The following is a 15460-nucleotide window of genomic DNA, read 5'->3' as shown; positions in this document are numbered from 1 at the left end:
CAAAATTTCAGTAGTTTTGATACCTCATACTGACTTGTACAACAAAATTATTTGACTGAATCAACTAAAACTGACCATATGTGCACTTTAATTTGTAAATCTATATACCAGTATAGTAAATCAGCCATATTTGTTATGTCAGGATTCAATGTATATTACAATGGACAGCAATATTGATATACAATAACAACAATTTTTTGTTTGCATAAATTTAGGGTGCCAGGTAAATTTATTTAGGTATAAAATGTATTTATTATAATTTAGCTTTTTTTATTTAGTTAAATCTTTTTATTATAATATTATTATAAAATGACATATATGATAGTCTTTTTAATGACGTGACAACTAGAACGCTCATGCCATGTGAAGACCTTTAGAGAATTAAAAGTAAACATTTAATAGAGTGTTAATTACCCGGACCATACGCGTATGGTCGGACCATATGAGTATATACCCATACGCGTATGGTCCAAATACTCATATGGTCCGGAACATATGAGTATTTGGATCATATAGGTATTTTTTCAAATATAAATAAATTGTATCTACAAAAACAACAATGATGTTAACATGGAAATGTATTAAAATGTATTAATTTTATAATTCAAAGGCTATATAAAAATCAAATATTGATGCAACAGTTAGTTTTCATAGCCTCGGAATTGTATTGTGAAATTTACGCTTAGGATGGCATTTACTTCCACACGGTACCTTAACTTTTTTAGCATTTGCACGTCTTGATTGTGCACGATCCTTTGCAATTACACCACTTGCATTCGAGCGAAAAGCAAGCCTTCTTATCAGCTGCGTGCAGTGATACCGAGTTCTCTGGAAATTCCATAACAGTAATTAAGAAATTATGGAAATATCTACCTAAGTCGACATATTGCCATGCACTCGTCGGTAACGGTATTCGGTAATGACTATATGTATAAAATGTGTTTATTATTGTGACTAGTGAGTAAAATTAAATGCACGAAAATGCTTATTTTGTTAATTATAATATAACTAGAACATACCCGCGAAATCGCGGGCATTCAGAGCGCTGTTGAAAGTATGTTAAGTGTTATGGGAAGAATTTTTTAAAAGATTTAATGACTGGAAAGTTTCAGGAAAAGTATCAACAGTCATAAGTACTTGGGGACAGGAAAATGTTTTTTTTTATCCCTCCTCCTTTATTTCCAAAATTCCCAATTTATTTTTCTTTCAATTTCAATATGAACATACATTAAGTATGTTATGAACATTCAAGCCAGGAGCCTGTAATTCAGTGGTTGTCGTTTGTTTATGGTTCATAAATAAGGCAGCTAGTTTTCTAGTTTGAATTGTTTACATTGTCATTTCGGGGAGAGTTGTATCAATGGCAATCATACAACATCTTTTTTTGCAATCAATGAATTTGGTAAAAGATGATTTAATGACCGGAGAATTTCTGAAAAGGTATCAAAAGTCATAGGTTCTTTGGGACAGGACAATTGTGTTTCTAGCCCGGCACCTTCTTTTTTCCAAAATTCCCATTTTTTGGGTATTAATTTTGATAACAAATGAATAATTTTAGCGCTTATATTATGAACATTCATTACTATGAATAAAGTGTTTTTGCTTTTTTCTTTCAATTCTCAGTTTATTAATTGAACCACGGCGGTCACTGATACATTATACAGACCCTCTCTATTGAATAAACTACGTGACCTCCGTGAAGAGTAAACTTGAAAATGATAGAAGATAGAAAATACACCTTATTCGTAGTATATGCCTGTTCAAACTATACAGAAAAACACAAACCGGAAGTCTAATCTGACTTAAAATTTCCTCCAATTACGGAAGCAATATCCGGATGCCCTTTTTCTCGTTTTTCTCCCAAAATAACCCAATCTAAATAATCATATTAATGGATGACAAATGCGACTATTCCCTGTACTTATAGGACACAGAGGTATGATGATTAATTCATTGTGGAAAGAAGAGAAGCGACACACAAAATGAGGTCTTTTCGTTTAAAAGAATCGATGAAATTACCTTTGATGATGACGTGACAACTACAATGTTATACCTTATGAAGAGTTAGGTGTTAGCAGTAAATTTGTTAATTACCCTGACCATACGCGTACGGTCGGCCGATACGCGTATATGGTCGGACCATATGAGTATATACCCATATGGTCATGATCATACGCGTATGGTCCAAATACTCAGATGGTCCGGAACATATACAAGGACAAATCATTATGATAAATATGCATAGGAATAATGGAATAGTTCAAGTGCAATTATATATAAATGACGATTAATTTGTGCATCAGAAAAGTATTTTAATAATATTTATTTCATATCGGTTGACAATAAGCTTCTCTTATTGGATAAAAAGGGAGCACATGACATTCTTCAGTAATCAATTCCATCGGTCATTTACAAAACAAAACGGACCAGAAAACCGGTCGTTAATGGACTTTTACGTGATAATGACCAGTGGGGCGTGGTTTCAGTCTGTTAATGACCGTTGGGGAGTGGTTAATCCGTTAATGACTGTTGGGGCGTGGTTAATCTGTTGATGACCGGTGGTTCTCTGTTTAAAGAGATGTCACTATATTGAAACATTTTCCTGTTTTCAATATTATATTTAAATTATGAAATAATAGAGAACTTGATTTAGTATTCATATACTGAAAAGTTACACTAAAATGAATGGCAATATTACTACGACTGGTCTTCACACATTATCATAGAAAATGGTGCAACTACTCAAGTTTGGTTTGGACATTTTGATTAAGTAAAAATTATAAAACCATGGTTTCTCAATGAAATACACATAATAGTTACTGAAGAACTGGTCAGTATCTTGATACACTGACTGCCCGTAGGACAGTCCATGTATCACGATAATGACCAGTTTTTCAAGAACTATTATGTAAATATTGAATAGCTTAATATATCAGTTCATTCCGAATATTTAATTCAAAATTGGATTTAAAGTTAATAATTTAATATAATAGGTATAATACTGAGAAGCAAAATCTCTTTTGTTGCAGACTAAGCATGAATTTAACAATTTTTCGGATTTGAATTTCTTTAAAAATCATAGACCCACCAGCCTCTCTAATTTTATCAATTTATTGTTGTAGGAAAAAATCATATGCTATCCATGTTTCCAAGCTGCACTTTAATTTTGTTTTCTATCTTTTAGAAAGGTACCCACTATGCACATGTCCAGATGTAAATATTAAATCAATGCCGTCCAAGATGAAAGTAAGATTTTTACTGCAGCTGGAAATTTGTGGTGTATTAAGTAGGAACAGAAATGAGGTTATGCAAGGGGTTTTCACGTGCAGAGAGTGTGATACTCTATTTCCATTATCTAATGAGTTAAATCTAACATGTCAATGACGATATGTTTGAATGCAAAGTTATATATAACAAGTTACACAAACATACAAGAATCAGATGAATTAAATTACATTCTACTTAATTGACTTTAAAACAAATTTCGTGTACATTATATTTGTTATTTATCAATAGAGTCTTCTCTATGTGTCAAGTGTTTAGAAATGATTTAACACGATTAGCCCAGTCAAGAAGTTGAAATTTGCGGTCCTTCTTCCAATTCACTGAAAGAAAAAGAAAGTTAAAAATTGTTATGAAAGACAAATCAAGGTAATGCACATGTGCAACAGTTGCAAAAAATGACTATATTTGCTTCATTGATTTTTGTTCCTAATTGTCTTTTTAAATAAGTGTTATTTAAAATTTTGTATACATATTAAGATATTGAAATCTGACAATATAGGTTGATGGAGATCTTTTCCGTTAATTAGATAAATGATTATGGTTTTATGTTAACATAGGACAAACAGAACGGAAGCGACTACGGAGTCTTCTGCAGGATTAGTTGTTGAAATTTGCCTTTTTATATACATCTCATTCCATTCACAACAATCATGTAAATTACAATTCATTTCCGTATTAATCATTCCTTAATTGTAAGTTGCTTCATTATTCATACCAAATCATGCGCCTGAATAAAAAGTATCTTTAACATATATATTGATATCGGAAGATGTGGTGTGAGTGCCAATGAGATATCTCTCCATCCAAATAACAATTTATAAAAGTAAACCGTTATAGGTCAATGTACGGCCTTCAAAACGAAGTCTTGGCTCACACCGAACAAAAAACTATAAAGGGCCTCAAAATTACTAGTGTAAACCATTCAAACGAGAAAACCAACGGTCTAAACTATATAAAAAATGAGAAACACATATAAATTACATAAACAAACGACAACTACTGTACATAAGATTCCTGACTTACGGCAGGCATGCACTTGAAGAAACAAGAAACTAGAGAATCATTTCGATAGTTTCAATCACATAATGAAGACGGCAAATACAATTTTACCAACATGGATTTCATGTCATATAAAGCTAACTCCCTTTGATATTATATCACTTACAATTGCACATGGTCTGTAGCACGTGGGGTATCTGAAAAAAAGGTGAAATGTACTCATAAAATTGTTTATTTTTTTAATTTTCTGCTAAATAGATATAAGAAGACGTGACACGAATGCCAATGAGACAACTCGCCATCCAAGTCCTAATTTATAAAAGTAAACTATTATAGGTCAAAGTAAAGTCTTCAATACGGATCCTTTGATCATACTGAACAGTAAACTATAAAGTGCCATGACAAATTACAAGAGTAAAATAATTCAACCGGGAAAATCAACGATCTAGTCTATATACAAAACGAGAAACGAGAAACACTTATGAACCCCATCAACTAACGACAACTTCTGAAATCAGATTATTGACATAGGACAGGGTTCAACAACTGCAGCGGGTTTAAACGATTTAATAGGTACCCGTATCTGAAACAATAGTGTAACATCAAAACATAGAAAAAATACGCTACAGTTTATATCTGACTATGTTTATACGATAAGTCGATATACTTATTTCTTGCAATGACAGAATCAGACCTTCGTAAACATCATAAGATACGTCAGTTTAGTTTACACACTGCTGAAAAAATTAAAATGATATATCTAGGGAAAAAATATATTTAGTGGTGTGTAACTCTTTGATTATCCTATACGAACTTTTCAAGAACGACACGTTGTAACTATAATGTTGTTTGGGAGGTTTATGTTGTACTTGTAGTTTATCATTGTGGATTGTGTTAAATACTTCAATTAAGTAATTGTCCATTTGTTTCCGGTATTTATCAAAAAACAACATCATCAAAAAGGACATGTAAATAAAAGTATCAATAGATTTTTGTCTGATATCCGATATTTTTAATCAGTATGATGTAAAAGAAATCATCACATTATATGGCGGTTTCGTCAAACAATTTTGATCGTAATAGAAACCACATGTGTATCATTCTTAAATTGCAAAATTGATAAAGGATTGTATTTACAACAGAGACTGAATAAATGCATCCACAAAACATATATACGACTTTGAAGACGAAGAAGATGTGGTATGATTACCGATAAAGCAACTCTCCACAAGAAACCAAATGACACATAAATCAACAACTATAGGTCACCGTACAGCCTTCAACAATGAGCAAAGCCGATAACTCATAGTAAGCTATAAAAGGCCCCGAAATGACAAATGTAAAAATTACGGCCTATTTTATGTACAAAAATGACTGAACAACAAATATGTAACAATTCAACAAAAGAAAATTCCTGAATGAAAGGATCCTGACTTGAGACAAGTACATACATACAGAATGTGGTGGGATTAAAAATGTTAGCGTGATCCCTCCCCTACCCTAACCTGTGACAATGATATAACAGTACAACACAAGAACGAACAATAAACATCAGTTGAAATAGGCTTAATTCATCAGATGGATGCAAATAAATATACATCTATTAAAAATACAATATGCTGTACCAAGTCAGGAATATACCAGTTGTTATTAAATAGTTTGTTTCTATGTATGTTTGCGTTTTATTTTGGTACACTTAAGTGTTTTTATGGTTCCTTTGTTTTCCTTTAATAGTTGATGAGTTTCCCTCGGTTTTAAATTGTAACCTAGATTTGTTTTCTTTCAATCGTATGACATTTGAACGGCGTTATAGTTCTATTACCTTTACTTACACTAATATCTTGGAACAATGAATCCACTATTATTTCATAAAACACAGCTTTATTCATGTACATTTTGACTTTTAACTTGATTTGGTTCCGGGTTTATTTGGATTTAAACGCCACTAATTAATCTTATGTCGATACTTCCGTTGGCTTAACTGAGTTTAAACAGGTATCTTTGTTGATTTTTAGTTACAAACCTTAATGTTTACTCACCGTTTGTTTTCGAACTTGTGTTCAAGGTATTCGAACTGTCTGCCCTTGGTGAACTGAAAATATGGAAACCATTTCAGCATACAAATAAAATAATGTTGTATATACGCGCCTTTTTTGTTTTGTACATTAAATAAAAGTATGTATGAATTCATTGTTCGAATGTTTTCGTTACAAATCATTAAAACGCGAAGAAGACTTACATTTTTACTGTCGAAATTATAGCTTATTATCACATATGCTTGATTAGTATCTAACATAGAGCAACTATTTCGTAACAATGCTTGCTTGGACGACATACTGCTCGCAATCTTTTAGTGTAAACTATGAGGCGCAATAAATGCTTACAAAATGGAAACAAAATGGTTCGTGCGGTTAAATTGCAATTATTTGAATCCTTTCTTGGTAAACACGGTTTTAAGATGCTTCATTTTGCTATATCAAGTCACTTTTGTGCAGTGTTATGTTGAATTTTTGTTTCTTGAGTGTTTCACTTCTGGTCATTGGATTGTAATTATTTTTGGCCTTGTCCTTCACTATTAATAAATTATTTCCTTTGGTATGTTTTGTTGTCCTATTTCCAACTAGTGTAATAAAGGTGATAGCAAAGGAAACCCTAATGTCTAGCGAATTCCATAATATTGAAAATCTAACCAGGACTATTTCGAATGTATAAAGGCTACCTTATGTATCTAAACTATTGTTGAAGGCTAGTCCAAGAGCTGTAAGTTGGCTTGCAAGTTTAAGTTTGGGTGTTTCACTCCTTTGTAACTGATATTGATATTGAGACACATTGAGATGTAGCATGCATACCCCGTACCAATGTGAACTGGTTAATCATGATGTTTTTTTTTATCTTAGTTTACATTATTTGACTTACTCTGATCTAGTTCCTGGAGACGCTGTGCTTCCTAATAATATATAACAAAATAGTAATTCAGTATAAATCAATTAACTTTAAATTTGAAAATAGCGTCTTGTTTATGACGTTGACAATGCGTTTCCGTAGAGTGTTATGTGTGGCATCACTAAAACATACAGGTTCGTGGTAATTTTACATCGTGCGCTCCAAATGTTTTTTAACAAAAATATTCCATTTGGATTTGTAGTAGTTGTAGTTGATAAATATTAACCAAACGTTGTCTCCAAATATAAACTATGTGTAATCGGCTCTAAACATGATAGAAATGCTCGGCAAAGCCCCATATTCTACCTGTTTCTACGGCTAGTCCAAATTAAATTCATATTTCGAGAGAATTTATGGTTATTTAATATTTATACGACTTGTTCATACCATAATCAACACGAGGTATGGAATTTATTCGTCAAGTACCGTGTTATTTTTGCATAATTAAATTTTTTACTTGTTTGGCTTTATAACTATTTTGATCTGAGCGTCCCTGATGAGTCTTATAAAGACGAAAGCGCTTCTGGCGTATTAAATTATAATCCTGGTACCTTTGATAGCTAATTAAACTCTTTTCATTTATAGGTCATGTGATATTTAGATATACAGATATGTGATATGAGTGCCAATAAGACAACTATCCATCCGAGTTTGATCCACAGACATCAACAGACAATACCATTGACTGGTTTTACCTTTTTCTAAGTCGCGAGGTGATTTTGTTTTCTTGTACCATTTTAAATTAAGTTGCTCAATTTAGAGTAAACTATTAATAGACAACCTTTACTTATCCCATATCATCTCACGTTTCTATATTAAATACAGTTTTATGATACACTTTATTCTACATGTGAGGAGATAAAAAGACAATATTTACTAATAAAACAGACACATTGTGAAAAACAAAATCAATTTGAAAAAGAACAAAAAAAGAAGAAAAAACTGCTAGCAAAAAATATAGCAAATACTATAAATTTAGAAACATTCTAAATTGCGACATTGAAAATGGAAATGAAATAATATTTGAAATCTCATCTCACCTATGTTCATTTTCATGTCTGACTTTCTTACACTATTGTATTTTATTATCATATTCCTTTACAATACTAGTACGCCAGACTCATAATTAGTTCAATATTTTATGCAGAGGTATTTTTGCAACGACACAAATTGCAATAACGGGCATTAGTCCTTATAATTGCTTATCAGAGTATTTCTGTTTTTTGGGCTGCATAATATATAGTTTCCGAAAACACAAGATTTTACAAGTATACCTTTGCATACTGATTCTTTCATTCAAATATGTTGTCTGTAAGGGGGCGTTTACAAATCTGTTGTTGACTCTGTATTGCTTTTATTTAAATTTCCTGATTTTGGTTTGTGAACTTGTTTGCCTTTCATCAGATTTCGCATTGTCAGGGACTTATGAGTTTTTAGTGTTTTCTTGGTATTTTCTGCCACTTTATTGTTTGTTGTTTCAAAAGGTTACAGTTATCATTAATCTCTCAATTGAAATCGTAAATACTAATTCCCTATATAAAAAATAAAAAAAAATTACAGAATTTAGTTGTACAAGCTCGCATGTTGTAGATAAAGTGAAAAAATTCCATGTTGAACTTCATTCTTTTTTTAATTCTTTGCTCGGTTATTGAAAGTACTGTTTTTCAATGAACGTCTGATTCGGTTATTTATATCGAAAATTTGCGGTAGTCTTGTACCTAATTATAATGAGGATTTCCTAAATGATAAAATATGTGTCCTATTAAGAAAGGTCGGTATCAACACTTAAAAATAATGAAGTATTTAAACAGTAGGACATCAAAACAATTCATCAACTATTTCGTTCTCAATTATCCGGACATTGATCTAGGCTGATTCTATAAATCGGCACGTGAGAAACAGAAGTACAATTAATTAAAGAGAGTTGAAAATATGACTTCCAAATATTAAAAATGTCCGTTTACATACACATCATAAAACGAATAATATATTACAAATAATTTTTTTTTTAGATTATTACTATATATTCCCCTTTATGGTCAAATATATTGAGTAATATAATCATCAATATTTCTTTATTGACTGTCTGATAAACAAAAAAGTTTCGGGGAACAATTTACAAGACAATAGCTACTGCATCCTTATTTCAGATTAAAAAACCATTTTGTGGTGGCTGGACATTGGAAACAAAGTAAGAAGAAATAGGGGAAGTATACTAGTCAATTTGTCAACTGGATATCTCCCATGGTTTAAGTCCACAACATGTGCCTTAGAGGGATCAATAAATGAATCTTATCTAACTGGTTAAAACTACCTTTCACATGAGTTTTAATGATTATTAAGTTAGTGCTTTTAATACTTCATGTAGTAACGTTTTCTGGATTAAATAAGAATACAAATTGATACTGGAAAAAAATTAACTCACAGTTTGATAAGACTTGGTCAATTTGTTTTTTTTACAATTTGTTATATATACTGATATGAGTGCCAATGAAAACGCAACACTTAGTTTTTCAAAAATAAAGCTTATATTAGAAATGATAATCTTTCAAAATAAATTGTTTTTTGAAAATTCTTACAATCATAGATTTATATCAAACAAAAAATGTTTCATTGTCATCTTTCGGGCGCAATAGGTAAATGAAACATCCAATGTCGAATCATCAACTCACAGTCCTAACAAAACATGTTACAACCCCTTGGTGCAGCGCAATCTCGACAGCGCCGTGGAATTGATCATCCCGGACGTTTAATGTTATCCCGAGGAATGTTATTCCACTTGTCCCACAAAGAAAACTCAATCTGACTTTATGATATTGATGGTGGTTTTCATCGTCTAAACCATGTCAAATCTGATTCAAAATTTGCTCGATCGGACCAAAATCCGGCGAAAAGCATGACTTTTGGCCAAGGCGGATGCCAAATGTCTATTACAACCACCACTGACGGGTTTTGGTACATAATGAATGAGTTTTGGTCTACAGTATTCGATATTTACGCCAGACGGCCGTTTAGATGTCACAAAAGAAATACTGTGGTGCTCTTAACAATTTATTTGCAAACGGTGATTTACTGAATTTGCTCCAAAGGTTCTACTGTGACCACCATTGAACTTTCTTGCCATTTGCACAACCATCAGCACCGATATCGAATATGTTAAAGATCAAATATATTGGTCTTGCTAATCGTTTCTTGTAGTTTGTACCCCAGGATGTGGCTTATCATTAGATGATCCGTTTTGGTTGAATTTGTGGATGATTTGGATTATTGTAGAGGCTACAACTTCAGTCTTCTCGTAATTGTATGCTCTTAAAGACTTTATTGGATCATGCCCAAAACTGCATGTCTCTGGTTGTCAGAAAGTCCTGGCATTTACCCAGATGTTTGTTGCAGTTTCTTAACAATACGGGCGGGAAAATTCCGGACATTAGCCAAGCTTCAAATGACAAAATCGTGAAAATGGTGTGTATGTTGAAAAGCGTTGAACTCGGTGTTTGTCCGTTCAAAATAACCCTTCCTTCGTAATTGTTCCAAAAAACACTCAACCGTAAAGTTGTCGACATTTGTCTTCAAAGACATTTTCAACCAACGATACAAAGTTCTAGTATAAATAAAATAAAAAATATCAGATTTTTTGGCGTTTTCATTGGCACTTAGTATATATTCATGTTTATCTCTTCTCAAGTTTGAATATATACGTTAAAAAATAGCTAGAGTAGTTTATATACTGAAAAACGCAAGTCATATTTTGTTTTATTTTTTCATTAAATCATGACTTATATTCATTCCATTGCTTATTAAGCCTCCCAACACATTTTGAATAGAACAAATTAATAGCTGAATTTCTTCAGACAACCAAACATCGCGAAATTTTGTCGTTGCTAGAATTTCACGACGCGAAATTAAAAGTGCATACATGATTTTTTCAGATTTTGTTTCTTCCATAAATATTTTCCTGAATCAAGTTTTAATCAATAAAATTTGTTGATTTTCTTTTTTGTCACGACTGAAAAACAAAAATTGAAATTAAGTTATAAGAAATTCACAGGCAGAATTTAGTGCACGTTCTTTTGAGAACAATTTCGGGCTATGAAATGACTTTTTATTCCTCGAAACTTCATAGAAAGTAGTCTTAATTCGTAAAGGAATAATCATGGAACCGGTCTACCTGTAAATTAACGTTTTGTCATTTCAATCAAAAGGTTTCAACCTCAAGTTTGTTTACCAATTCGTTGGATTTTAATGGCTGGCAGATTCATATCAGCAATGTTTCTCGTATGCTGAAATGCCACACAATTCACGTTAGAATTGATTCTAAGGGTTTCAGTGTACACCACGTGATTGCAAAGTGGTGGAAATAGGCAAAATCAGAAGGTGGAAAACATTCCCAACAGTATTGGTTAACCATTCTGTGAATCAATTTGGGATGCTTTTCTTGTCTTAGACGATTGACACGACCAGGAAACCAGGATTTTAGTGCAAACCACATGATTAAAACGTTAAGCGTGACGTTTTCAATTATTTTTCGAGTTTCAAAATTAACCTAACCGACGAGGAATTGAATGAAATTTATCTTCAATTAAGCATTTCGTGTGTAATGATTATTTTAAAATTAAAAAAACTAAAAAATCAATCGAGTGCTGCGTTTCTAATGTCCGTCAGTATACATTTTAGGTCTTCAAACGCACTTCTTAAATTGGAATGGCATGTTTATAGTTTGTAAAAAATTTGGGTGATAAAGACAACAGTAGTATACCGGTTTTAAAAAGGTCAAAAACCAATGGACAGAAAACAATTCAAGGTAACACACTAAAGCCGAGGGAAACACATCAACTATAAGATGAAAAAGTAGGAACAACAGGAAAACTGAATTGCAACAATAACAGACGCCAACATACATAGAAACGAACTATTAGATAACAACTGCCATATTCCTGACTTGGGTCAGGACATTTTAAGAAATGAATGGTTAGCATAATCTGGTGTTATGGCTAGCAAAACCTCCAGCTTATAAGTAAATAATAATTTTTTTTTTCAAGTTTAAAAAAGCATTTCACTTTTCAAAATTTAGTAATGAAATGCAGATGACAATATGATCAAAATCAATTGTAAACAGAATACGTTAGCAGTACTATACTAACATTCATCGTAACATATATATGGTTTTAGCAATTATCATTTGGCATTATGCGACTTTGAGGTGCCAATTTCCTATCTCAAATACATCAGTATACATAAAATGTTATGGGCCAACATATAGCTATCCATCAAATCTTTAGAATTTAGCACCAATGACCGAAAACATAGCCAAAAACATGGTATATTGAATAATGTATTATAAATGAATTTATATATAAGAACTGTTTCTGTGATAAAAGTTGCACAACTCACTTGTAAATTAGTCTTTAAATTTGTATACTCTCGGTGTAAGTCTGTAATATTTTCCTAGCTTAAATGATTGGTAACCAACCATTTGCGTCATCAACGCTATTTTCATGATAAGTTTACAATCAGATATATTTAATGCACATTTCTGTATGTAACGTTTAAATGAATGCTTACCAATGCCACAACAATTTTTCAAAACCAGTGCTGCTATTATAATACCAATCGTACTGCAACAGGAACCCACAATAGCACCTACTATCGTTGGCCAATTCGGATTGTCAGAACCTATAAAGTAAACAGCTCTGTAAAATAACGGCAATAAGTATACAATTCATCTGCCCAATCACGACCTAAATTACTATGTTTAACTATGTTCCGGACCATATGGGTATTTGTATTATACGCGTATGGTCATGACCAGTTGCGTATACTCATATTGTCGTTTTGGCCGGACCATATGATTTTTTGGACCATACAGGTATTTTTTTTCAAATATGCATCAGAAACGTTTCAATAATACAATAAATCTTATCCTAAAAAACCATTGATGGTTACATAAAAATGTTTTTTTATAATTCAAAGGCTAAATAAACTAAAAACTGCAACTGATATAAACTATCGAACCTATGATACAAAATCATCACAGATAACAAACACCAAACATGTACCATGATTGTCTTTATTTTGGAGAGGAGTGAGCGCCCCACCAGTTTGTTATAAGTGTCGTCCTAAAACAAAATGTATTGACCATATAGTTTTCTTTACATATATACATGTTTTCTGTGTGATAGCTTAAATTAGACTGTTAGATTTGCAATTTTCTTTAGTTTGAAATGTTGTCATCCCGGACCGTTTAAAGGCATACTATACTACATATTTTTGATAAATTATTGTCCGTAAAAATGACCTATAGGTGTCTTAATCATTGATCATCGGTCTTTGATGAATAATCTCATCGGTAATCATGTAACATCTTCATATATCTTATAAAAATAACTGAACTGAACCTGAATCCATAATGGCAATTGTACTTTTTGTCAGATAGGTATCAACTATGTCAACATCTAAGAGTTGTTTTAAAAGTTTAGTTACTGGTATACAAAATATTTGTCTACTCGATTAAGAAAATCGGATTATTTTTAATACTTTAATATCTGAATATTCACTCAAAATATATAAGTACACAGTAGTCCCTTGATAATCATACCTTGGATAATTGTAATTCCATCCGCCTCATCTTCTGGCATAACTAAAATTAAAAGACGTTAAACGAGTAAAATAATGATTTTATGAATACAAAATGTATTCACCAATTCAAAATTAGGTCTTCAAAATTGAAAACAACACGTTTAATAATTTCCGAAGCGCTTTTCTGGATATACCTTCATCAGGAATGCTCAAAGCCAAACATTCATGACTGTAACTGTCATTAACAATAAACGATGGAGTCTTAGGATCAAATCATTAATCTTAATATAAAGTTAGTAACGTGCTAAATTCATCTAATTTGATAATAAAAGTTACCTCACACCAATCCCACTTGAATTAACGAACTTTAAAATAGCCATATGTTGATGATACTTATTTTATATTCTGACATTGTTAAAAACTTAATCTAAACGAGAAAACTCAACTTCAAGATAATCTTCTGTATTAAGTATCGTATACATAGAAACGATTCGGAATCAATCCACTAGGTAGACCGATGGAACGGTATATTCGTAAATAAGGTCTGGTAATGCTTAGACATTGGAAAAATTGGCAAGAGGAATAATAATTTGGATATGAAGCAAACCTTTTACAGTCGACAGTATCTTGAATTTCAAGTTTATTTGAATACAATAGTTTATTCACAAGATTAACACGTATACTTGAATTGTTTCCGGATTTTAATTCATTAAATGTGTATATCTTGTTATTCTCGATTTTCTCAGCAGGATTCCAGGAGTTGGTTTCACAAAAAAAAACTTCCAATTAAAAAAGATCGTGAATCATGAACAAATTTAGTATATATTTTTTTCTTGTAAAACTGACTCCTGACGTCTGTTATAATACAAATATCGATTTTCTCAGCAGGATTCCTGGAGCCTGGAGTTAATTTAAAAAAAAACCTTCCAATTAACCGGTTTAAATTGTTCTTGAGGACAAAGCTGTCCCGTCCGTTGGTTTTTAATTGTTGTTAAATTTTATATAGATTAATAAATCTGATGACTAGACTAGAGTCATTTCTCGTAGGGGTTCTCGTCTGTTTTATGATTTGTCATTTGCGAACATTCACAAAACCTATATTAAAACCTGAATGAAGGAATACATTTTACATATTTGCTAACATTAGTTGTTAGCTTAAATCTATAAAACTTTACAATCTTAAATCTTACTAGAACACACCCGTGATATCGCAGGTCCGTGACTGAATTAAAGTATATAACTATGCGTAAGCCTTATTTTAGTATTGGTATTGTCATTTGATAAAGTCATGCCGATTATAAGATACACAGTTTTCTCTGCTTTCAAATCTTTCTATTTGAACCCGTCGACCTGGAACTTATCAATAAGTCTAGATTTTTAGTATTCGTATTGTTATCTTAGAAAGTCTTGTCGATTAAAATACTACAATCGGGAACAATTTGACAATGATTGAACTTAGAAGAGTCAACCCTTTATTTATGACCCGTGTATATAGCAGAATCCTTATACACCGTTTGGTGGTGCGCCTGTCAAATGCGGAACGTACAGATAAATTAATAGGTAACAGATGAATATACTATTGGTATCCGTATCGGATTCGACCCGGAACTTGTTAATTATTGGCAATATTAATTATGTGAAAAACAAAAGGGTCTGG

General features: G+C 31.9%; 1 protein-coding gene across 1 annotated transcript in view; it reads right to left on the bottom strand.

Moving 5' to 3' along the window:
* Positions 1-2627: 2627 nt before the first annotated feature.
* Positions 2628-15460, bottom strand: part of LOC139495837 (immunoglobulin superfamily member 10-like) — a 43372-nt gene continuing 30539 nt past the window's right edge. Inside the window, exons 12-17 of the mRNA XM_071284223.1 lie at positions 13823-13864; positions 12790-12900; positions 7201-7231; positions 6324-6376; positions 4451-4481; positions 2628-3605 (exon numbers count right to left, since the gene is read on the bottom strand). Of these exons, the coding sequence (XP_071140324.1) occupies positions 3569-3605; positions 4451-4481; positions 6324-6376; positions 7201-7231; positions 12790-12900; positions 13823-13864 (305 nt within the window). The 3' untranslated portion in view covers positions 2628-3568. The remainder of the gene's footprint in view (positions 3606-4450; positions 4482-6323; positions 6377-7200; positions 7232-12789; positions 12901-13822; positions 13865-15460) is intronic.

The sequence above is a fragment of the Mytilus edulis genome, chromosome 11 (genome assembly GCF_963676685.1).
Source record: "Mytilus edulis chromosome 11, xbMytEdul2.2, whole genome shotgun sequence".
Classification (NCBI taxonomy): Eukaryota; Metazoa; Mollusca; class Bivalvia; order Mytilida; family Mytilidae; genus Mytilus; species Mytilus edulis.
Note: the sequence above shows the minus strand (reverse complement) of the source record. Positions and strands in the feature narration are given on the sequence as shown.